This window comes from Suricata suricatta, chromosome 9 (genome assembly GCF_006229205.1).
Source record: "Suricata suricatta isolate VVHF042 chromosome 9, meerkat_22Aug2017_6uvM2_HiC, whole genome shotgun sequence".
Taxonomy (NCBI): domain Eukaryota; kingdom Metazoa; phylum Chordata; class Mammalia; order Carnivora; family Herpestidae; genus Suricata; species Suricata suricatta.
In genome coordinates, this window is record NC_043708.1 from 111,144,230 (window position 1) to 111,168,908 (window position 24,679).

At 53.2% G+C, this 24,679-nt stretch overlaps 2 protein-coding genes across 3 annotated transcripts; one reads left to right on the forward strand and one right to left on the reverse strand.

The window, feature by feature from the left end:
* The first annotated feature begins 3,220 nt into the window (after positions 1–3,220).
* On the forward strand, positions 3,221–9,850 carry C9H15orf39 (chromosome 9 C15orf39 homolog). 2 transcript variants are annotated; one of them, XM_029952118.1, is made up of 2 exons: positions 3,221–5,944; positions 7,681–9,850. In XM_029952118.1, the coding sequence occupies exons 1-2, from the start codon at positions 3,268–3,270 to the stop codon at positions 8,046–8,048; spliced, it is 3,045 nt and encodes a 1,014-aa protein (XP_029807978.1). In that variant the 5' UTR covers positions 3,221–3,267; the 3' UTR covers positions 8,049–9,850. The 2 variants fall into 2 exon arrangements, with proteins under 2 accessions (XP_029807978.1, XP_029807979.1); XM_029952119.1 differs by having other exon boundaries at positions 3,221–5,996; positions 7,681–7,767.
* Positions 9,851–21,398: 11,548 nt separating this feature from the next.
* On the reverse strand, positions 21,399–21,796 carry LOC115302110 (signal recognition particle 14 kDa protein-like). The gene has a single exon (XM_029952111.1). It carries the CDS (start codon positions 21,760–21,762, stop codon positions 21,430–21,432), a length of 333 nt encoding a protein of 110 aa, XP_029807971.1. The 5' UTR covers positions 21,763–21,796; the 3' UTR covers positions 21,399–21,429.
* Between the last annotated feature and the right edge of the window lie 2,883 nt (positions 21,797–24,679).

A 24,679-nucleotide genomic window follows, 5' to 3' on the forward strand; every position in this document is an offset into this window, starting at 1 on the left:
GCCCCAGGCCTCGGCAGAGGTGCGGCGGCTCCGGGCTGCGGCGGGGCCCAGGGCTGGCGGGCTGCCGGGCCGGGGGACGCGCGGCTGCTCCGACTTTCCCCAAACTTCGAGGCTCCCGGGGCCTGAGAGCGCCCCGTAGCTCTGGCAGGGCTCTGGCGCCGGATCCGGCGAGGGGCCGCTGAGGAGGAGCTCCAGCCGGAGTCCTCGGACCTCCCTAGGGGCCCCGCTCACGTGGACTGCCGGGGCGGAGATGAGGGGGCGGCAGGGGACTGGGCCTGGGGGGGCGGCGGGCGCGGAGGCGCCGCAGGGCTCTGAACGCGCCCTGCTGGGACGGGACGGCCCTGCGGTTTCCTCGCTACGGCTTGACTCACCCTCTGGCCGTAGCCCAGGCTGGCGGGATCGCCCCGAGGCGGTGACTGCCTCTGGGGCCAGGCCGCCCCCTGCTCCTGACCTCCCGCCAGTCTTTGGGTGTAGGTCCGTGGGGCTGGGTGCGCGGGCCTTATTGAGGTGCACACGTGTGCCGGGCCCCAGCGAGGGGAGAACGCAGTTCTGAAGGGGCGTGTGTGCAGATGTGGGCCGTGCACGTACTTGCAGGCACGGGTTTGCATGCGTGGCTGCGGCCTGTGTATCAGCCTGCTGGGGTGCACGTGCGCCCCAGCGCCAACGGGCAGAGCATGGGGACACCCGGAAGCCGCGAGGTCAGGCGCCGCGGCAGCCCCAAAGCCGAGTTGGCCAAGGGCCCCAAGCACCATGATTATGGGCGGGGCAGGTGGAGGAAAGGTGGTGGAGGCTGATCCTGCGACCCTTCCCCCTCCTCTGGAGCCCGAGCGGCACTAGGTTCATTTGTTCCCGTCAGCAGGGCCCCGAGTCTCAGCCGGGGAAGGTGTGAGAACCCCCGGAGGAGACTGTTTCGGCCCTCTAGGGGAGGCCAGGCGCTGGCCAGAGCCAGGCAGGATCGCTCTCTCATTCCTGGTCTTTCCCACCGGGCATGGGCCTTCAGGAGAGCGGCTAGGAGATGGAAGAGGGAGTTGGGCCCCAGATTCTGTTTGCTTCCCCCGATGCTTGGCCGAGATGGCACGGGGGTTGGGAGTGGGGTCTTTTCCCGGACCCTGCCCTAGGCCCTGGCTGAAGTTGGTCCTCCCAGCCCAACTCTAACCTCAGTCCGCAAACAGCTTGGTGGCCCAAACGATGATGTGACCCAGCTCCTTGTGGTCCTGCCCCTCTCCAAGCAATTGCTTGCCTCTTCAGTATATGCGTGTGTGTCAGGGAAGGAGGCACCTACATTTTGGCTACTGTCTTGAGTGGGGAGGGGCCTCCCTCAAGGGAGTGTATACTGAGCTCCTTCTACTGGCAGGAGATCAGGTCAGCCCCATACCCTTCATAGTCCTCCACTGGCTCCCCAGAGCCGGTGTCTCTCCCCTAAAGACTCCTGAGAGTCTCGGGTGGCTTTGCCTCTATTGGCTGAGTCCCAGGGTGGAGGGGAGGCTGTCTCAGGAAATCTCCAGGGCAAAGGGCACGCAACAGGCAGAGCCCAGGAGAGAAGGACTCCTGGGGTTGGAGTGGGTGTGGAGCAGGCCCAAGGGACATGTGGGGGTGGTGAGACCAGAGCCAGCACTTAGTTAATCCAGAGCTCTCCTTGGGCGGGGAAGGGAGCCTTAACACCCCCAAACCGGTACAACTCCTTGTAAGGTAGTCGTGCAGCTGCAAGGGGTTTTCCCTCTGGGATTGCAGATCTCTGTCATAGGGCACTGCTGTGGGCACCGTTACCCTGATGTCTCTTCCTGTCTTCTAGGCTGGCCTGAGGTGTCGGGATTCTGGCCAGGAGATGAGCCAGCTCTGTGAGAGTCCTGCCTCTTTTCCTTGGTGCAGTTAGGCTGGTATGGGAGTAAGCGTTGGCCCTCATACTACCCTTGGCCTTTCTTGCCTGGAGAATGTGCTGGTCTCACTGTGGGCCTGTGGCTGTCATTGGCCACTAGCCAGAAGGGAGGGGAGGGCTGGGAGAGAGGGCTGGCTTGGCTTGTTAGACATAGAAACCTGTGACACCTGAACCATGGCCTAATCATAACAAGAGTGAGCTGATTCATCCTTTCTAAGCCACCTGAGCGTTTCGGAGAACAGGGTACCAGGAGAGGTAGAGGCAGGGCAATGTGGCCTTAGAAGACTGGCCGGCTCACATGACCCTTCATGGGTCATTGGGTACCTGCTGCCTTGATGCTTGAGCTCCCTGGGCCTGGGTCCCAGTCCTTGCTTGGCCTTGCTTCAGGGCTTTCGTCTTGTCCTGGCATTTAGTTTTTCTATCAGTACAGTGAGGGTAGTTGCCAGCTAGCACTCTGTGGCCCCTGGGGACTCCTTCCCTGGACAGTCACACCCTCCTACCTCCCTTCCCACTTGTTCCTGGTGCGGTGCTGCCCTCATGTGCCTTGGAATACTCAACTGCAGCTTAGGGGCTGGGATGCACACAAGGCTGCCCTTCTGGACACTTTTGGGACCTTCCTGCTGGTGTCACAGCACCATCTACTGGACATCCTTGGCTCTCCTGCTGGGGGCAAGGCCTGTAGGAAGCTTTGCTCCCCACTGCCTCTGGGGGTGGGGGGAATAGCCCTACCCTGGGGAACCAAGCCCAGTGGCAGTGTCGCTTTGGGCTGAGGAACCTGAGTTCCAGGCTTAGCTCTGACATTTTTGATAAGACTGGCGCGTCCTAGAGTGAGAGCTAAAGAGTGTCTCAGGAAATCTGAATTCACAGACAATGTGCAATTGGACATCTTGGCTGCAGTGGCACCTTGAGATCCCTGTGGCATCTGCGGTGAGAGCTATAGTGGGAGGTAGGAAGCTTGCCTCTTGTCCCATCTCCTTTATCAGTGACATTGGGATGAATGGGTCTCCTCCTCCGTATATGGAGAACAGGGGTAGCGAGTGAGCTGATTCTCAAGACTGTCTTGCAAAGTCTGAAACCCCAAGAAAGGGGGCTTGGGAGTCACATGGAGAGAAGCTGAACAGAAGGAGCTCCTGGGATGGGGGTGGGGAGTATATGTTGGAAATGTCTGTGTTGTATGACTCATGCATTCATTCTTTCATAGTCTTGATCGAGGATCTACTAAGTCTTCAAGTTCCTAGGTGTGGCGATGAGCCAGTGAGAGCTACATCCCTCCATTGTTTGCCTGGAGCCCATTCTGACAGCCCCTCCCTTTCTCTCTCTCTCTCTTTCTCTCTCTCCCAGGTCAGCAGTTGAGTAGCTGGGGCCCCTGAGGGCTCGAAGCCTTCACAGTAATGGCGGAGAAGCGGCCACTGGGGACCCTGGGGCCTGTGGTGTATGGCAAGCTCCCCCGCCTAGAGGCAGACTCCGGCCCCGGGCACAGCCTGCCCCCCTCTGCTGGTAACCAGGACCCCTGCAGCTATAAGGGTGCCTACTTCTCCTGCCCTATGGGGGGTGCCCCCAAGGCAGGGTCTGAACGGTTGGCCTCCTGGACGCCGTACCCACCCTTGTACCCTAGCAGCATGGCAGGACCCCCTCTTCGGACAGACAACCTGTTGACCAGCTGCCTGCTCTACCGCCCACCAGCAGAAAGCTCTGAGAAGGTACAGGACTCTGGCCCCGTTGAGCTCCTGCCCTTCGGTCCCCAGTCTCATTCCTACCCAGGTCCACCGTTGGCGGCCCCCAAACCTGTCTACCGCAGCCCTCTGTGTTACGGGCTCTCGACTTGCCTGGGTGAAGGGGCAGTGAAGAGGCCACTGGATGTTGATTGGACAATGATGACTGGGCCCCTGTTACCCCCAGCTGATCCACATTGTTCACTGACCCCAGCTCCTGGCAAGAGCCAATCTCTGGATGGCACCTTCTTGCGCGGGGTGCCAACTGGGGGATCTGGCAAAAACTCCGTAGGCTTCTCCCCGTGTCAGACATTCCTGGACAAGTATCGGACGATCCATGGCCCAGGCTTCCTGGCCTCGAAGTATGCAGGTCCTTACTCTGGGGACCCCAAGCAGGCATTGTCTGAGGGACCCCCAAGTCCCTGGACTCAGCTGGCCCAGCCCCTGGGGCCAGCCTGCCAGGATACGGTACCCACCCACTACCCGCTCCCTCACCCTCCTCAGGCCCTGCCTTGCCCACCAGCCTGTCGCCACCCAGACAAGCAGGGCAGCTACAGTTCAGTGCTCCCACTGCAGCCTCTGGGAGCCCACAAGGGAACTGGGTACCCAGCTGGGGGGCTAAACAGTCCCTACCTGAGGCAGCAGGCAGCCCAGACACCCTATATGCCCCCAGTGGGCCTGGACACTTTTTCCTACCCCTCTGCCCCACTCCCAGCAGCCTCTCCAGGCCTCAAGCTGGAGCCACCTCTTGCTCCCCGGTGCCCACTGGACTTTGGCCCGCAGACACTGGGGTTTCCTTATGCCCGGGATGACCTCTCTCTCTATGGGGCATCCCCGGGACTTGGAGGGACGCCACCTTCCCAAAACAGTGTGCAGGCTGTGCCACAGCCCAGTGCCTTCCAGCGAGGATGCCAGCCTCTCCCTGCCAGCCAGCCCTGCCCAGAGCCTGTGAGGCCTGCAGAGAAGCCAGTACAGGATGCAGAGAAGATGTGGCTCCCCAGCTGCAGGAAAGAGCAGCTCCAGCCCCAGCTCCGTGAGCACCCTGGAGCGCCCATTGTCATCGGAGACAGTCCGGGCCCCCGCACCCCGCCGGCACTCCCAGCCTGTGCCCAGGAGCACCAGTCTCTCCCACGGAAAGAGGCTGCGCTGCCACCCAGCTCTCCACCCATGCCCATTATTGACAATGTCTTCAGCCTGGCCCCCTACCGGGACTATCTGGATGTGCAGGCACCTGAGGACACAGCCAAGCCTGACTCAGCTCCTGTCCCCAGGGAGAGCCTTGCCAAAGACCATGGGGATGCCCTGCGTGCCCGGGAGGCCCCTCCAAAGGCGCGGTGCTCACTTAGAGAGGAGGTGGCACTGGACTTAAGTGTGAAGAAGCCTGTGGCAGAGGCTCCCATCAGAGTTCCTAGTCCTGCAGTGCATGCCAAGCCCACTGTGGCCCTGGACACGCCCCATGTGGGGAACACGGTCTCGGATCTGCCTGACTTGGAAAAGGTAGTCACAGAGGCACCTGGTGCACCAGCGACAACAGAGGCCACCCCGAGGACCAACTTTCATAGCTCCGTGGCTTTCATGTTCCGAAAATTCAAGATCCTCCGGCCGGCACCCTTGCCTGCAGCCGTGGTCCCGTCTGCACCCACCCCGGCCCCCGAGTCTGCGCAGCCTGTTCCCACGCCCACATCTGTGCCCCTTGGTCTACAGATTCTCAGTCAGCCCTTGCCTGTGGCCTGCTTCAACCTGGCACTGCCCAGTCCTCCAGCCGTAGCCATGACCTCCCCAACCCCAGCCCCTGCTCCCGCTCCATCGCCGGCCCAAGCCCAGGCCCCAACTCCAGCTTCTACCCCCGCCACCACGGTGGACTCCCCAGAGCAACACTTTACAGGACTGCACACGTCCCTGTGCGATGCCATCTCGGGCTCGGTGGCCCACTCCCCGCCCGAGAAGCTGCGCGAGTGGCTCGAGACGGCTGGGCCGTGGGGCCAGGCAGCATGGCAGGACTGCCAGGGCGTGCAGGGGCTGCTGGGCAAGCTGCTGTCGCAGCTGCAGAGCTTTGTGTGCACCCAGCAGTGCCCCTTCCCCCACGTGGTGCGGGCCGGTGCCATCTTTGTGCCCATCCACCTAGTGAAGGAGCGACTCTTCCCCCGGCTGCCCCCTGCCTCGGTGGACCACGTGCTGCAGGAGCACCGCGTGGAGCTGCGGCCCACCACGCTGTCTGAGGAGCGGGCGCTGCGCGAACGGGCCCTGCATGGCTGTACCTCGCGCATGCTCAAGCTGCTGGCACTGCGCCAGCTGCCCGACATCTACCCTGACCTGCTGGGCCTGCAGTGGCGGGACTGCGTGCGCCGCCAGCTGGGTGAGCACGGGGCAGCCCCAGTAGCCACCGGAGCTGTATGAGCGAGTGACAGGTGTGTGGACTGTGTGAGTGGTCACAACCAGGAGCTGAGGGATGCCTGGGCCTTGGAAAGGGCAGGGAGGCCCAGGAACTCATGCTGGGGAGCAGGGGGGCTGGCCATGCAGGGTAGGCTTTGTGGACCACCCTCCCATCGCCCCTCACCCCAGCACCAAGAGCCTTCGCAGCCTCCTCTGTAAGCCTCTGAGCATGTCAACCAGTCTGTCCCTGTGGAAACCTCAGCCTTCCCTGGTGCAGCACCTGCCCAGATTCCCTCCTCCTCTGCTGTGCCTTCTCTGGCTTTGGTGCAGGCTTCTCCTTTGGGTTCTGGGGCTCTGACCAGGCTGTGTTCTCTATCTGAGGTCTTTCCCCATCGTGTCTGTGTCCCGCCCAACTTCCCTTCTGAGCTTGGGCCTCAAAGAACAGAATGCATGCTGTTGCACCTGGTGTCTGTCTGACCCTTAACTCCTCCCAGACCCACACTCCTGAGCTTCCGCATAAGTCCTTGCCCCCCTCCCCCACCGCCTCGCCGTCTCCATCTCAGTGAATGGCACCTCAAACCCAAAAGTGGGCAGGAATCCCCCTTCCCTCCAAGCACTGTTGCCATTGAATGCTTATTGCTCTTCAGCTTGCTCGTTTCTGTGTCCTGGAGCATTGTGTACATTGGGCTCGGTAGTTTGGTCCTGCTCTTGAGAGCTGTGGCGGTGCCTTATGCTGTGTATGCTCACTTCTTCAGTCAGGACTTTGGTGACAGTGCCAGGTGGTGTCCGTCAAGGCCTCCTGCATCACGGCATCTGGCATATTGAGGCCTAAGGCCTGTGACCCTCACTCTAGTCTGTCTTTCCTTGCTACTCCACCATTCCTGCCACCAAGCTGGTGTCTTGGCTTGAACGCTTTCTTGTCTCCTCACCATCCTGGCAGCCTTGGCCTGGGCTCTTACCTTGTCCAAGCTTCAGGTCAGGGTGGAGAAGACCCTGAGGCAATGAGGCTCAAATGTCAAGCTTGGGGTTTGCATGACAAGCATTGCTGTCCCCTGAGCACAAGGAAGTTGGGGCTCAGGCACATCACCGTCTTCTCCTGCTCTGACAGAGTCTGCAGGAGTCTGGGGCCTAGTGCAGAATGGACTGGGATCCAGCTTCCTGCTGCTGGCTGGATTTGGCACCCCAGTCCCCACTCCCTCCCTGGGCATTGGGTCCTCCCCCATCCTTGGGGGATCCACCCTTCTGTGGGTGTCTTTGGTGTTGCCCCAACAGCCTCCCTTCCTAGTAGGTGTGTTCTTGGTCAGAAGCCTCCCTCCTGTCACTTCTGCTGCTTCCTCCACGCCTGGGCCCTGAGGTGGTGTGACGGAAAGGTGATGGTACTGATGTATAGCAGGGCCCTTTCCCGTGCTTCAGTTCCCCTGCCTGTAGAGGCCAGCGATTCCTGGCCTGTTGGCCCCTTTCCTTTTGTTCTTGCACTAGACCCTTCTCTTGAGCAGTACCCTCATCAGATAGAGCTCTGGTATCACCTGGGGAGAAGCACACCCTTTGGTTTGATGGTCTGGCCTCCAGCACATGTGGGGAAGAGTCATGGTGTCTGTGACCCTGCTGAGGCCATCCAGGCCTGACTAGAGGGAACCACTAGTCTAGGTGGCTTTGGAGGTCAGGAGATGAGACCTAAGGCATTAGGGTCTGCAGCCTGACTGTGTGTTCATTTTCCAGGTGACCTGGACACTGAGGCTGGATCTGTGCCCTCCTCTGAACCCACCATGGCCAGAGATGAGCCGGAGAGCCTCGCCCTGGCCTGGAAGTCACCTGCCCCCAAGGCCAGGAAGCCGGGAAGGAAGCCACCAACCCCTGGCCCGGAGAAAGCAGAGGCAACTGCTGGGGAAGGGTCCCGTGGTGCCTCACCTACCCCTGCCACCGGCGCCAGCCCACCTGGCCCCACACTGAGGGCTCGCTTCCGCAGCCTGCTGGAAACTGCCTGGCTCAATGGCCTCGCACTGCCCACTTGGGGCCACAAGGCCTCAGGGCCAGATCGGCCTGGGCCCCACCCACAGGTGTTGGGTGGCCAGAGCCATAACCTGTAGCACTGGTTGCTTTTGGACAGCTGCTGTGTGGGGGTCACTCTGTACCCTTATCTTATAGACCAGCGGCCCAGGGCCAGGAGTGGACACACCCTTGGAGCTTCTCCAGCTCTTGCTGCCCCCGACCCCACAGTGGGCTGGAACCCCCCCCCCCCCGCCCCGCTTTTAACTTGAGGGCCTTCATTAGAAAGAACTACTTCCTGTTTCTTCCTTAGAGAAAATGTGTGGGCTTTGGAGCTCAACAGACTTGGGCTTGAATCCTGGCTCCTGTGTTCCTTGCTGTGTAACCAGGCAAGTCTCTTCCTCCCTTGAGCCCCCAGTTTTCCATTTGTAAGATAGGACAACGCAGCCTACCTCACAGGGTTGTTGTGGGGGTGATGCCTGACACACACCCATTAAGGTTTGCTCTCTGCTCCCTCCCCCGGACAGGGGCCTAATTCCCAGCCAGGGCCTGGAATACGAGACTAAGGCAAGCAGAACATTCGTCTAGGAAGTGTGTGGGTGTCATAAGACTTGGTTATTTTAGGGTGGTACAGTGTATAGTGTGTATGACTTATACTTTCTAGAGTCTTCCCCCAGGAAAGCCTGGGACTATACCCCCTGGTGTTGGGCCCTGACCCCTAGCGTGGAGCTTCCTGGGGAGCCCCTGCCTCTTTCCTCCTTCACTACAGGGGGTGCAGAGGTAGAGCCTGGGGCTGGCATCCTTGTCTGGGCCTGCTGCTCCGCCTCTGGGAGGCCCCAGGCCTGTCCTGATTGATACCAGTGGCTTCCCTGAGCTGCCTTCTCCACCTGGTGCATTTTCCCAAGAAAGTTGTGTTTGCTAGATGTCACACAGCCTCAGGGACTCAGGGACTAGAAAAGACAAGCTGAATGACAGTTCCGTCCTGGGAGGTCTCTGAAGATACAGACTGGGGACCATGGCGCTCCCCCAGCGGGAGTCCTGTCGGTCATGCCTGCTATGAGTTCCCTCCTTGCAGAGCGCTACACTGAGCCAGAGGCTGGCAGGCTGGGCCCTTGGCCTGGCTAAGGTTTGTAATAAGGCTGTGGGCCCTGGAGGCAGGCCATTAAACATTAAAAGCATTTGGGTTGTTTTTGGACCCGGGGCCTGGCTTTGTGTTTGGCGGGCTAGGGGCGGCGGGCGTCCACAGGTTTAATGGGCCATCACCAGGTGCCTAGTCCTTAGCAGTTCTCCCTGTTCCCAGCCCAGAAGGTGCCAACCCTCTCTGGCACCTCCGTGCTGGCTTGCTCTGGCCATGTGGGTCCTTGTCATACCCACCAGGCAGCCACTTCCCTGCTCCGGGAAAGCCCCTTCCTCCCGATACCCTGGTGGGTCCTGGTGGTTGCTGGTCTGTAGCATGCTGTCTGGTGAGAAATGCTGGTCACCCCCCTGCCCCCAGCACCAAGGACATGCCTACCAAGGCATACATAGAATAGTGCTATCACCTCCCCATCCACATGCTGGTGACTTCATCCTTCATATGTGAGCGGGTGTGGGGAGACCTGGCACGCCCTTCAGAGACCCTGCCTCTGCTGGGCTCTTCCTGCAGAGGCGTGTTCTCAGGGCTGCTGCGGCGGTTGTCTCCTTCCATCTAGCCTGGAGGCTGGTCAGACCTGCTGGTGTCAGTCCTAGTGTTTGTGAGTCTTTTCCTGAGCCCAGCTACAGTACCCCTCCCTGGCTCTGCTCCGCCCCAAAGGCTGAGCCCAGGCCTATTGGGCTAGGCTTCTCTCTGACTTGGGTGGCCTCTCACTAGGCAAGACACTAGGTATGTCTCTGGCCTCAGTTAATAAAAGGAAGATGGTGCTCAGGTGAGCCTCCAGCTTGAGTGGGACTCTGCTTCCTGGCTGCCCCACTTGGGGCACTAACCCAGTACAGAAGGCCTAGGAGCTCAACTCACTAGCGTTGCCACCAGGGGTTAAGCCTGCAAGGTAAGTGATGGGGCAGCCTGGTCTTGGAGCTGGTGTTTTGGAAGGAAGAGAGCAGAGCTATGCCTGACGGGACTATGAAGAACCCCCTTGGTAATCAGGTGCTTCCTGGTCTGCCTTGTTCTCACTAAAGGGGGTGGGGTGAATGGGCTGGGTCTTCGTAAACCCCCACAAGGGAAATGGAGCAAGGCCCCACCCACCTGCCTGAATGTGCCTCATCAGTCACAGTCCCCCTCCTAGAGTAGTGTCTTCAGTCCATGGGCTACCCCCTAGGCCAGCCCGCTGGCTGTTCTCTGTGCACTCCAGACCTCTTTCCCTGGGAGTTCCTCCCCCCACCCCCCTGCCCAGCCTAGGGCAGCCCTTCCAGGCCCCAAGGCAGGGGAAGGTCCTGCAGATCCCCTTCTGTCCCTTGTCTAGCAAGACAGAAGCCTCTGGCAGGGAGTGGGTTCTCCAGGGACATTGTTGCCTCCGTGGGGACCCTGACCCTGGGTGTTCTAGCTGCTGCCCCTCGGAGTCTTCTACATCAGTAGAGCCGCCCATCCCATTTAACACTCCCATCCCCAGTCCCCTGCCTCTCCTGGAGGGACCCAGCTCCCAGGCCTCCGAGTCTTCTAGAGGCAGTGAGAGCCTGGGCTCCTGGGAAGAGGGTCCTGACCCCCTTGGAAGAACTTTAAGAGGCCCTTCCTATGATTATTACTGGCAGTGGGTCCCTTGCTTTCTCCACTAGCCACCAGATCAAATCACCTCTTCTCGGGTCAGAGTGATGGGGCCAGAGCAGGCCCCACTCCTGCCTCTAGTGTAGAGCTTGGGACTTCAAGCTTGGCAGCTGCTTCTCAGACCCTATAAACCTCCCAGACCCGAGCATCAGAAGAGCTGGAGCTTTGGCTTGGGGCCCCTCGGCACAGAAACTAGGGGCTTCTGCCAGCCTCTGCCCTTCCTCCTGAAGTGTCCATAGGCCTGGGCTGACTTCCATTCACCTTGAGTGGGCAAGAGGACCTGAGCAAAGCCTCTACTCAGAGGCCTGGATCTCTCAGCAGACGTGGGCCCTGCCTGCCATTCTGTCCCTGGTGTGAGAGAGTCAGGGTTGCCCTCTTCAGCCTTCACTGTCACCCCGCCACCTGCCACCTGCTGGCCCTGAGGACACACTAGGTGTCCCCAGCCCTGCTCACTACCAAACTACCATCCTGGCATCACCAAGAGTCTCCAGCCACTAAATGACTGGTCCTTGCCAGATCTGCCTGGCGCTCTCCAACACTGCCTTGCAACTCAGGGACCCCAGATTCTGGTAGCCCAGTCCTTTCCAGTTGTCAGCTTGGAGCCACCTTCTGGACCTGTGAGTCCTGTTCCATCTGAAGTTAGCTCAGACCCCTCTCCTGGTCTCGTTGGCACTTCTGGTCCCAGGATCCCAGCAGCCTGGGCTCCCAGCATTCCTCAGGACTAGTGGGGAGGCTGCTCCTTGCTCAGCTGATGTCATGCTCTGTACACCAGACTTGGACTTGCTTTCCATGCAGCTCCAGCATGTAGCCCTTTCCCCTTGTGGCCCTTGGGCCCCTGCTGTGTGGGCCCTAAACCTCCAGCTGGGCCCCCCCTGCGGAGGAGGTACCCAAGGCTTCTGCAACACTTTTCTTGTGCTGGGCTCCCTCCCAGGGACCTCTTTGAGGTCTGGTGCCATGAACCTGGTGCAGCCCTGGCCCCCTTCCTCCTCACAAACCGTGTCCACCAAGGTCCCTGACTGGTGTGAAACCCACAGTCCCCTTTCTGCCTGCTGGTCCTTCCACAGCCTGGACATTTGAGCCTTTGGGCAGAAGCTTAATGACCCCCCAGCACATTCTTCTCAAGCAGAGAAGCTATTTGGCCCCAGGCCCTGGCTGGGCTGAGCTGGGTAGCAGGAGTATCTCAGGCCACCTGGGCAGAGGGGCTCAGTCCTGAGCAACCAGCACTCACAACTCTTGCCATATCCCTGTCAGCTCTCCTACCTTGGCTTCACCCAGGGGTCCCGGAGAGACCACCTCAGGAAGCCACAGCCAGCTGGGAGGAGCTCTCAGTGTTTCTGTACCCTTTTTGATGGTGGCCATTTGGTGGGGAGGGGCTATAGGACCTCCCCACGCCAGCTCAGAAGTCTGACCCAGAGAATGGGACTGCCCCATCACAGAGGTGATTGGAGTCAGCCAGGCCCAGCTCTGCCTTCAAGCAGAGCCCTTCCAGGTTTGTTTTTCCAGCTGGCCAACAGACCCAAAGTCTCAGTGGTGTCTGGGTGGCCTATGTCCTATCCCACTGTGTCCCTTGCCCCTGAGAGGACTCTGGCTCCAGTCCTGGCCTGGAAACTGGATGTCTTTGTGTTGGAGGCCACATCTGGTAGGTTCCAGTGCAGCCAGCCATGGCCAGGGCAGGTACCCTGTCTGAAGGGCCAAGCTTGCCCGCCAGGCCTCCCATGCTCCTCTCCACTTCCATGCATGTCATCTGTGCACCAGTCCTGATGAATCCAGGCTCGGTCAGTGTCCACCAGCACAGCTGGGAAGTTGCATTGACGGTAAGAGGAATTGTCCGAGTTGTTGACCGAGAAGGGAGGAGCCTGGTCTGGAGGTGGGTGGAAGAGGGCCTGAGGTACAATGTCTGTAAGCTTCTCTCTGCTTACCTTTCTTTCTCCTTGGCCCTCAAAGGACAATTTTCTCCATGTCTCCTACGCTGTCCCAAGCACACAACACTGCCCCTGGTCTTTCCCTAGAATGTCTCATCCACCTTCCTGTGGGACTAACAGCTTTGTTTTGCCCTGGGATCCATGTGGGCTGTGGTTATCCCTGCTTTCCTCAACAGAGACGGCCAATCGAGGCAGAGAGGTGGAATGGCACCCCCATGGCCCCAGCCCTTCTCTGGGTGGTCATCCCTAGTGGGTGCCAAGCTTAGAGGCCTCGCTCTTACCAGCTTTCTCTCAGCTCTAAGCCTGGGGTTAGGGCCCTGCCCTGTCTGCCTCTCAAGCCCCTTCCAGGCTAGGGAGAGACCTGGGCCTCCATTGCTACTGATGCCAACTAGCCGTGTCTCCTTCATGCCTGCCCGCTGCGGTGAGAGGTCGGTCTAGGTGCAGAGCCAGGTGGAGGTCTGGGGCACTTTCTGCCCACCAGCTCACATCTGTGCCCTGGTAGCCAACATATGCCAGCTCATGGACCTGGCCTTGCTCATCCCCAGTGGTGAGTTCTATCTTCTAGAACATGCCCACCACAGCTTCGTACCTCCTGGATTCCTTAGCAGACCGGTTTCCTACCCCTCTGACTGCCCTGAGGCCCAGTTCAAACTTTCCCTGCCCATAAAAACTTTTACCTGAAGGGTCATCCCCATCCCAACACCCCCCTCACTTCAGAGCTTTTGGTGGGGGTTCATCTTAGGGTTGGATGTTAGGGTGTGGCGTACAAGGGTGCAGGGTAGGACCCAAGTGACTGTAATTTCCACAAGGCTAGGCTCTCATCTGCCCTGGCCTCACCTTCTAGGACAGCTCAATGCCTTGCTTCCTTCGGTCTGGGTCCAGCTTGGAGCTAGGTGGTACTGACATCCCTGTGAGACAGAAAGGAAGACTGGCTGAGCAGGGCTTGTCAGGGGCACTACAGCCAAGCAGGGCTTCGCACATGGTGGCCTGGGGGCTCTTCAAGATCCTAACACCCTTCTAGTTTTGTGCCCTGTAGGGTGTACCTGGAGCACCTGGAGCCTGAGAAGCTGCCCATCACCTTGGTGATCCTGAGATCAACGCCCTGCTCATGATGAAGGCCCAAGCTGCTAAGCAACCTGAGAGCAGGTGTTGGTCCCCCACCTTCCACAGCTCTGGCGTTGGGAGGGTGGTGTTCCTAGAGGCTTAGGGGATGGGAGCAGATCACAGATGGAGAGGATGGGGTATCTCCATAAGCTGTCCTCTAGGTTTCCCTGGTGGGACCTCTGAACCTGACCCTTCCCCTGTGAGTCAATGTCCCCCCCAAAAAAGAGCACTTGTCCAAGTTCACCCCACAGGGAGGGGCAGAGTGGGACCTTGGCTTTTCCTTACTCAGATACAATTTTCTCACCCCTCCCTCTGTAGCCAACAGGGAATATGGGTGGGCGTGTCCAGTGAAGACTTCACCTTCATTTACATCTGGAAAGGGTAGGAGGGAATAGGGGGCTGGGGCTCTGCCTTCACTGTCACGGCTTCTTCCATTTGAGCACAGATGGCATCTGGGCAGCAGCATGAGTGGCTTAGGCCAGACACGAAATCCACCAGGCTCACAGCCAGGCCTTGGGTAGAGTGCTTTCTTGTGCTTCTTTATCCAGGTGTCCAGGACTCTGAGTCTCACAAGAGGTCCTCAGGCCTCCAAACCCGGGGCATTCTCCTCTCATAGCTCTGGGGGATCCCAGAGCATAGCCATCCCTGTGGCTGCCACACCAAGACAGGCTTTGGTCACTGCAGTTTCCCCCTTGGAGACTCAGGCCATTGCTCTGCCACCTTCCAGCCCCTGGAGGGACACTCAGCCTGTAGCTCCTGGGCCCTGGACCAGACCCGCAGGTCCTTCTGTCCTGTATGAATCATCTTGGCAGATTTGACACAGCTTTGCTACATGTGCTAGGCTGGGCTCGGCCCCCTCCCCACTGCAGTGGCATCTATTTGCAGAGACTCAAGCAGGCTTCTGAGGCTGAGGGGTAGCGTCTGACTTAAGTGGACAAGATGTCCCAAGACATCTGCTTAAGTTCTTAGCCCCTGTGGCCTCTTTTGGGCATGACGCCTTGTCGTGTGTGAGCTCCTGCAGATGGCCACAGGAGTCTCCCCTACCACCCTCCCTTCCTCAGGCCAGTGTCAGGGCCCCCGTTGTTCCAGGCAGAAGCCCCAATGTAGAGCCAGGCCTGGTAAATGGTCCCCCGGTGCGGACAATGGTGACCAACCAGCTGTGGCCCTGAGCTCCCTCACTGTGGCTGGTGAGTGACACCACCCCCCCTTCCCCAGCTTCCTGTCCCTCCTGTGCCTGCTCTGGCCTCTCTGTTGCCTGCCAGGCTTTCAGCTGAATGCAATAGTCTTGCCTAGTCCCTTGACTGTCATCAATAGGAAATTTATAGAGCTACTCAGACATCATGTTTATTGTCTACCAGGCCCTCACAAGAGACATGGCCACACTGGTAGGCCTAGGGCCAGGCTTGAGGTACCCAGAGGTCATGCTCTCCTTCTGGGACCTAATTCCAGTGGCTCCCATAGGCCCTTCTCCATCTGAGCAATGGCCTGGTGGGCAGCTACCACTCCTCCAGGGCAGGGCACCTTGCAGGGGCAGGAGAAGGGAGAGGAAAGTCAGGCAAGAGCTCTGTCCCCTGCCTCCACGACTTAAGGTTCATTGGAGGTGAGGTGTCCGTTCCTGCCTGTCTCCTCTCTCTCTGACCTCCTGCAGGTTCCATTTCGAGGTTCCCAGTGAGTGTCGGGGGTGGGAAGAAGGTGAGCCTCAGCATTCTTCCTGACCTTCAGGGCCTGGGCAACCACTGGTCTAAGAGAGCCTTGGTCAGCTTGTTTCCCACACTGCCACCTCCCGATACCTGGGGCTGCATGCTGTGTCCTCGGGGTGGGCAGAAGGAAGAAGCAGACTTCCTACCTTCCAAGTTCAGGTTCTACTGAAGCCCCTGCTTTAGGGATGTGGTGGTTAAGAATCCTTTACACAGCTGGGGTTTGAGCCCAGCCCTGTCACTTTGTGACCTTGGACAAGTCACTTAGCTTGTAAGCCTCCCTTTCTTCAGATGTTATATGGGGACAGTAGCGTTAGGAATGGAATTCCAGGGGCACCTGGGTGGTTCAGTCGGTTAAGCGTCTGGCTCAGGCTCAGGTCATGATCTCATAATTTGTGGGTTTGAGCCCCGCGTCGGGCTCTGTGCTGACATGACAGCCTGCTTCGGATTCTGTATCTCCCTCTCTCTCTGACCCTCCCCTTCTCGCGCTGTCTCTCTCTCTACATGACAGCCTGCTTCGGATTCTGTATCTCCCTCTCTCTCTGACCCTCCCCTTCTCCCGCTGTCTCTCTCTCTCTCTCTCTCAAGACTAAATTAAAAAACATTAAAAAAAAAAAAAGGAGTGGAGTTCCAGAGGTGGTGGCAGGCAGAGTGATCAAGGCATGTCCATCTCACCTGGAGGATGGGGTTGTGCGGCGCTGGGGTTGCTGCAAGAACGGTGTGTGCTGCTGGTCGCAGGCCATGGGAAGGGGTCCTACAGCCCCATACCGCCCACAGGAAAGACCTGCTTAGGAAAGACTCACCTGGCGGTACGGGGAGCGGGTATCCCTGGCCCCAGGCCAGACCCCTCCACCATCCTGCTGACCCTGGTAGTGACTGTCCAGCCTGACAGCCATCTGACTGACTCACCTCCCCACATGGACCCTTTCTCCTTACATGTTGCAGGTTTATCATGTCACCTCCAGAGAGGCCATGCCAGGCAGGTGGGTTCTCCTCTTGTGCCCCCACCTAGGGTGTGTGCCACCTCCCCAGAGCCCTGTGTTCACTGGGTGTGTCTGAACTATATCTTCACCCAAGGCCTCACGTCAGGCTTGACATAGCCTGTTTTGCGGAGGGCCAGGAAACCAAAGCCCAAAGAGGGGAGGGGTTCAGCTCACCCTTAGGCTCTGTCCCTGTCCATCCCACCCCTTTGCTCCCAAGTCACCTACAAGGACTCCTATGGTAATGGAGGTGGCTCAAGAGAACAAGGCTGCATAATCCTCCCTCCCTAAGCCAAACCCTCCTGGGAAGGTTTTGATATCCTCACAGTTGGGGGAGCTTCTCCCAGGGACCCCTTTTACATCCTGGCCTACCTTGGCCCTTTAGTCAAAAGTCGTGAGTACATAGAGAATGAAGACTGACTGAGGGTACGTGCACATATCAGGCTGGTCTTTGAGGGGCTGGGGTAGAACCTTGGGGGCAGGGGCCCCTCAGGAGTGGTATGAATGAAGTATACAGGAGAACATGTCACCAGCTGTAGTCCATCCCTATGAGGTAACTTTCTTGCTGACCCTCTCTGGCATCCTGGTGCTGGCTGCCATCTTTGTCTAGGTCCTGGGCTCCTGGGGCACCTCATGGGGCCTGATGGCTCTTCTGTAGGTCGGGGAGCCTAAAGTAGGGTTACATTTGAGTCCCTATTTCCTTTCAGATCATGACTTCAAAGACCATCCCACCTGTGCTGCCAAATCTCTCTCATGTCCCAGTGGGCCCAGGAACCATTGGAGTGTTGTGACCTTTTCCCACCTGGATATCACCCAGGAGATCACCAGCAGAGGGCATGGTACTATACATAGGAAACCCTAAAGACTCCACCCAAAATCTATTCAAATAAATACATTTAGTAAAGTTGTAGGATACAGACTTATTATACACACATCTGTTGCATTTCTATACACTAATAATGAAGTGGCAGAAAGAGAAATTAAAAAGACAATTTATGGTTGCACCAAAAAGAATAAAAAACCAGGAATAAACATAGCCAAGGAGGTGAAAGACCGTAAAACATTGATGAAAGAAACTGAAGATGACACAAATAGGAAGATACTCCATGGTCATGTATTGGAAGAAAATTAGTCAAATACAGTTAAAGTGTCATACTACCCAAAGCAATCTACAGATTCAGCATAATCCCTAAAAAAATACCATAGCACTTTTCACAGAACTAGAACAAATAACACTAATGTTTGTGTAGAACCACAAAAGACCTTGAATAGCCGAAGTAGTGCTGAGAAAGAACAAAGTGAGAGGTATCACAAGTCCAGATTGTAAGATATACTACAAAGCTATAAAAATCATCAAAATAGTATGGTACTGGCATAAAAATTGACAAAAAGATCAATGGAACAGAATAAAGAGCCCAGAATGAGACAATTATATGGCTAAATAATCTCTGATGAAGATGGTAAGAATATACGACAGAGAAAAGACAATTTCTTTAATAAGAGGTGCTGGGAAAACTGGACCACTTCCTCATACCATATACAAAAATAAATACCTAAAAGTGAGACCTAAACCATAAAACTCTCAGAAACAAAACAGAACATTGGTCTTAACATTTTTCTAGATACGTTTCTTCAGGCAAGGGAAACAAAAGCAGAAATAAACTATTGGGACTAAAATTAAAAGTGTGCACAGTGAAGGAAAACTTTAACCAAACAAAAAGGCAAGTTACTAAATGGGAGAAGATATCTGGGTTTTTTAAATTTTTTAAATGTCTACTTATTTTTGAGAGAGAGAGAGAGAAAGAGCATGAGCAGGGGAAGGACAGAGAGAAAGAGAGAGAGAGAGACACGGAGAGACAGAGACACAGAATCCAAAGCAGGCTCCAGGCTCCAAGCTGTCAGCACAGAGCCCAATGCAGGGCTCAAACCCATGGACTGTAAGATTATGACCTGAGCCGAGGTCGGACACTCAACCAACTGAGCCACCCAGGTGGCCCTGAATGGGAGAAGATATTTGTAAATGATATATCTAAAAAGAAGTTAATGTCTAAAATATATAAAGACCTTCTATAACTCAAAACGAAAAAAAACCCCGCAAATCCCCCCAAAACAAACAAAATATGATCCCCTAATTCCACTACTGGTTATTTACCCAAAGAAAATGGAAACGCTAATTTGAAAAGGTAAATGCACCGGTATGTTTACCGCAGCACTATTTACAATAGCCAAGCTATGGAAGCAACCTAAGCACACGCTGACAGATGACTGGATAAATATACATGATATACGTGGGATATATGTGCATATACACACAATGGAATATTAGCATAAAAAGAATGAAATCATGCCATTTGCGACAACATGAATGGACCTAGAAGGCATTATAATAAGCAAAATAAGCCAGAGACAAAACTATATGACTTCACTTATGTGTGGAATGTAAAACAACAAACAAAGCAGAAACAGGCTCAGGAATACAGAAAACAAAACTGACAGTTGCCAGATAGGATGGGCTGGGGGCTTGGGCAAAATGGGTACAGGAGCATGGGAGACACAAGCTTCCAGTTGTGCAACGTGTAAGTCATGGGGATGAAAGGTGCAGAATGACGAGTATAATCAACGACACTGTGAGAGTGTTGTATGGTGACAGGTGGCGGGGGACACAGCAGTACATCTGACGTTAATGTGACATTGTGTGTCAACTGTAATTTAAGAAAAGGTTCTATGAATGTGGTCTCTCTGCCTCTTAGAATAGCCTGCTGTGTTACACTCACCCTTCTTCTTGTGATGATATGAAATGATAAAATGCCTGCGTAATGACATGAAGCGAGGTTGAATGACATAGGCATTGTGACGTAGCATTAGGCTGCTAGTGACATATGGCAGGATCATCTGCTTCCAGAGAATGACTGATGACAGGTAACTAAAACCACAGGAAGTAAAACCGCAGAAGGGGGAGGAAAACCGCTGTATACGTATAGAAACCCACAAACATCCATCCAAATGAGCATTTTTACCTCCTTTTTATGGAAATGTTCTATTTACACAGAGGTATAATCTATACAGAGGCATGAATAACAATCCCATCATTCACTTTCAATAATTGCCAAATACGGATAATCTTGCTTCCTCCATGCTCTCTGTACTCTGCTTTTACTGGATTAGCTGAAGCAAATCCCAAGCTTCATATAACATCATCTATAAATTCTTCAGTATGTATATCTTCAAGATGATGATTCTTTTTAAATAAAAGCATATGACTATTATTAGGCCTAAAAGGTAAAATTAACCATTCCTTAAAATCAAATGCCCAGTAAGTCTATCATTCAAAGTTCCTAATTTCTGTTTCTTTTTCCAGATCACTATTCAAATCAAGATTCTTTTTCTTAAAGTTTATTTATTTTTGAGAGAGAGAGGATGATCAGGGGAGGGACAGAGAGAGGGACAGAGAGAGAGAGAACCCCAAGCAGGCTGTGTACCATCAGTATAGAACCCAACTTGGGGCTCAAACTCACAAACAGTGAGATCATGACCTGAGCCAAAATCAAGAGTCTGAAGCTTAACTGACTGAGCCACCCAGACATCCCTCAAACCAAGATTCTTAAAATATCCTCTTACTGTATTTGGCATTAGTCAAATTTTTTACTTTGAAGATTTTAAATGTAAACAAAAGTAGATAGAGGCGCCCAGGTGGCTCAGTTGGTTAAGCATCTGACTTCAGCTCAGGACATGATCTCAGTTTGTGAGTTTGAGTACAGAGCCCACTTTAGATCCTCTGTCCTCTCTCTCTGCCCCTCCTTCATTCCATCTCTCTTTCTCTCTCTCTCTGAAAAATAAACATTAAAAAAAGAAAATTACCTCTGCATAATAAAAGCCATAGAATAAAAACCGACAGAAACATAATACTCAATGGTGAGAGACTAATAAGTTTTCCTCCAAGATCGGGAACAAGGCAAGGATTCCCACTCTCACCATTTCTATTCAACATAGGACCGGAAGTTCTAGCCACAGCAATCAGAGAGAATAGCAGGATGCAAAGTCAGCACCAAAAAATCAGCTATATTCCTATACACCATGAAAAGAAAATTTTAAAAATAATTTCATTTACAATAGCATCAAAAAGAATAAAATACTTAGGAATTGATTTAACAAAGGAGGTAAAAGACTTGTATAAGGAAAACTATAAAACATTGCAGAAAGAAACTAAAGAAGACATAGACAAATGGTAACACATCCCATGAATATAGGCTAGAAGACTTAATATTGTTAAAATGTCAATACCACCCAAAGCAATCTACGGATTCAATGCAATCCCTATCAAAATATCATTGATTTTTTTTGCAGAAATAGAAAAACACTTGACACCAAAAGGAAGGGCAAAAATAAACAAGTATGACTATATCGAACTAAAAACCTTTCACACAGCAAAGGAAACCATCAACAAAATGAAAAGGTGACCTATCAAATGGGAGAATATTTGCAAGTCATACATGTGTTAACGCCAAAATATATAAAGAACAACCTATCCTAAAACTCATATGGAACCTCAAGGGAGTGAGATTAGCAGTCAAAACGATTTTTACAAAGAACAACAAAATTTAAAGGACTCACACTTCTTGATTTCAAAACCTACTATAAAGCTATAGTAATCAAAACACTATGGTATCAGCATAAAGACAGACATATAAATAAATGGAATAGAGAGCCCAGAAATACCTATCACATATATGGTTGAATGATTTTTTTTTTTGCAGATAAATATAAGTTTAATGATCCATTGTTCTTCACACAGAGAGCTATACAGACTTTATATTCCCAGGATATGCAACCATGCAACACAGACCAATTAGCGAATTCTCAAAGAAACTTCTTACAACTACCCTGTAAACACTGCAGCTCTTCATCCACCCCAAATGACCCTAATCTCCCAGGAAAAGCTATTAGGGGGGAACCAGGAACCTAGCTCTGCAGCCAAAAGTAAAAACCAAAGGAAAAATAGTAGTTCGGGGGTTAGTTGGTGAAAGCAGGAAACCTAGTGCCCTTCACTGTGCTGCTTTGCTCTTCTTACTCTTGCTCTTTTTGTCCCTCTTCTTCAGCCCATCCATGTTAGCTCTCAATAGGTTTGAGTAAGCCATCTGAAACTTGTTCACTTCTTTGGAGCTCACCACGGTGCTGATCTTCTTTTTCCCATCAGTAGCTCTTAACAGACACTTGTTGTCGGAGGGCTCAAAGCCCTCCACAGAACCTTTCCTTGGAATGGGTTTCGTTCGACCGTCATACTTCTTCAAGGTGATGAACACGCTGCCTGACAACCGGCACTTCTGGAAGAGTCTGGTCGGCTCCGTCAGGAACTGCTCGCTCTCCGGCAGCACCATTCCAGCGCCGCTAGCTCCCCTGCGTCAGCATAAGGCCCAAGGACTGGTTGAATGATTTTTGACAACTGTGCCAAGACCATTCAATAGGGAAAGGGTAGTTTTTTCAACAAATGGTGCTGGGAAAATTGGGTATCCACAGGCAAAAGAATGAAGCTGGATACTTGTCTAACACTGTGTATAAAAATTAACTCAAAATGGAACAAAGACACAAATGTAATAAGACTCTGAGAAGGAAACGCAGGACAAAACTTCATGACATTAGATTTGTTAATGATTTCTTGGATATGACATTAAGGTACAAGTAACAAAAAAAAAAGAAAATTGGATTCAGGAAAAATAAGAGATTTTATGCGTCGAGAGACACTATCCACAGAGTAAAAATTCATCCCACAGAGTGGGGAAAAAAACATTTCCAAATCATATAACTGACAAAGGATTAATATCAAATATATAGAGAACTACTAAAAACTCAACAACAGAACAACCTAATTCAGAAATGGACAAAGAACTTGAATAGATATTTCTCCAAAGAACATATACAAATGGCCAAAAAACACATGAAAAGATACTCAATGTCGGGGCACCTGGGTGGCTCAGTCGGTTAAACATCTGGCTTCGGCTCAGGTTATGATCTCTCCATTCGTGAGTTTGAGCCCCGCGTCAGGCTCTGTACTGACAGATCGGAGCTTGGAGCCTGCTTCTGATTCTGTGCTTCCTTCTCTATCGGCCCCTCCCGCCCCCAGCTCGCTCTCCAATCGCTCTCTCGCTCGCTCGCGCTCTCTCTCTCTCTCTCTCTCTCTCTCTCTCAAAAGTAAATAAACACTTAAAAATTTAAAAAAATAAAGAGAGCACCAGCGAGGGGGGGCACCTAGGTCTTTGGGACTCAATAACCCTGTCTCTTTGTAGGCCAGGCTAGACAGTGGGAGACGCTGCCATGAAACCAGACTTTTTGGTGCCAGTGGGTATGGAGGGATGCCAGCTGTGGCATGTAACCATTAACAAATAGGTGGATGTAATTAACTTAACTGCCAGCAAGGCTGGAGGGAGAACCACAGTGCCTTGGTCTTCAGGAATCTGTGATGTTGTTATTGATGATATTCCTGAGACAAGTTATATGGGTAGTGGGCTAGAATATTGCTTGACTTGCAAAACCAAACCAAACCAAGAGCTGGTAAGTGGAAGGTGACAACAAAAAATTGCAATCCTTTAACCGGATTGAGCCGGATAGCCCTCTGATGATAGAAGAAGCTGGGCTCTTTAAAGAGCAACATCACCACATGTGTATTCAGTGTGTTTATATCACCTAGATCCTTTCTCAGTGGGGTCCGTGGTCATTTACCAAAGTAACTGTATCTGGTGAAAAGGGAATACCCAGGCCTTTTGAGGGTTATTAATACAGGACTGAAGTTGGCAGTGGCACTCGGAGACTCACAATGCCATCATGGCCCTTGATCGAGAATGGACCTGTACAGGCTTGTAACAAATGAAGCCCTGGACGAGGTCAGTCTCATAGTGGATCCAATGCGATCATGGCTCCACTTTGTTGTCACCTCTCTTCTTTCTAAACAACTGAGGTGAGGATGCTTAGAGCTGAGAGTGCTCACTCTCATTCTCTGACCTGTGGGTAGGAGCCCTTGTAGGATGAGGGGCCAAGTCAGGCTCTGTGCTAACAGCTCAGAGCCTGGGGTCTGCTTTGGATTCTGTGTCTTCCTCTCTCTCTGCCCATTCCCTGCTCGTGCTCATGCTCCCCCACCCCCTTTTTCTCTCACACATACAAATAATCACCATAAATTTTTTCAACCTTTTTTTCCCTGAATATAGAATTCTAAGAAGATGGTTTATTTTCTTTGCAGCACATTAAAGATAACATTCAACTATCTTTTAGTTTACATAGTTTCTGAGGGAAAGTTTGATGTCATTTGCATTCCTCTGTGCATAATAGGCCTTTACTCTCTATCTTGCATAAAGAGGTTTATCACTTTTTCTAAGCATATGCCTTGTTATAGTTATCTTCTCCTTGGAGTTTATTGAGGATCTTGGATCTGTGTGATTACAATTTTCATCAGATTTGGAACATTTTGGCCATTTCTTTTTTTTTCCTTTTATAGTTTATTACCAAGTTGGTTTCCATATAACACCCAGTGCTCACCCCACAAGGGCCCTCCTCCATACCCATCACCTTCCTTCCCCTCTCCCCCTCCCCCATCAGCCCCTAGTTTGTTCTCAGTATTCAAGAGTCTCTCATGGTTTGCCTCCCTCCCTCTCCCCAACTATTTTTCCCCTTCCCCTCCCCCATGGTCTTGTTAAGTTTCTCCTGTTCCACTTATGAGTGAAAACATATGGTATCTGTCCTTCTCTGCCTGAATTATTTCACTTAGCATGACACCCTTGAGTTCCATCCACATCACTATGAATGGCCAGATTTCATTCTTTCTCATTGCCATGCAGTATTCCATTTTATAGATAAACCACATCTTCTTGATCCATTCATCAGTTGATGGACATTTAGGTTCTTTCCATGATTTGGCTATTGTTGAAAATGCTGCTATGAACACTGGGGTACATGTGCCCCTATGTGTCAGCACTTCTGTATCCCTTGGGTAAATCCCTAGCAGTTCTGTTTCTGGGTCATGGGGGAGTTCTATTGTTAATTTTTTGAGGAACCTCCACACTGTTTTCCAGAGCGGCTGCACCAGTTTACATTCCCACCAATAGTGTAGGACGGTGCCCATTTCTCCACATCCTTGCCAGCATCTATAGTCTCCTGATTTGTTCATTTTAGCCACTCTAACCAGTGTGAGGTGGTAGCTTAGTGTGGTTTTGATTTGTATTTCCCTGATGATAAGTGACGCTGAGTATCGTTTCATGTGTCTGTTGGCCATTTGGATGTCCTCTTTGGAGAAGTGTCTGTTCATGT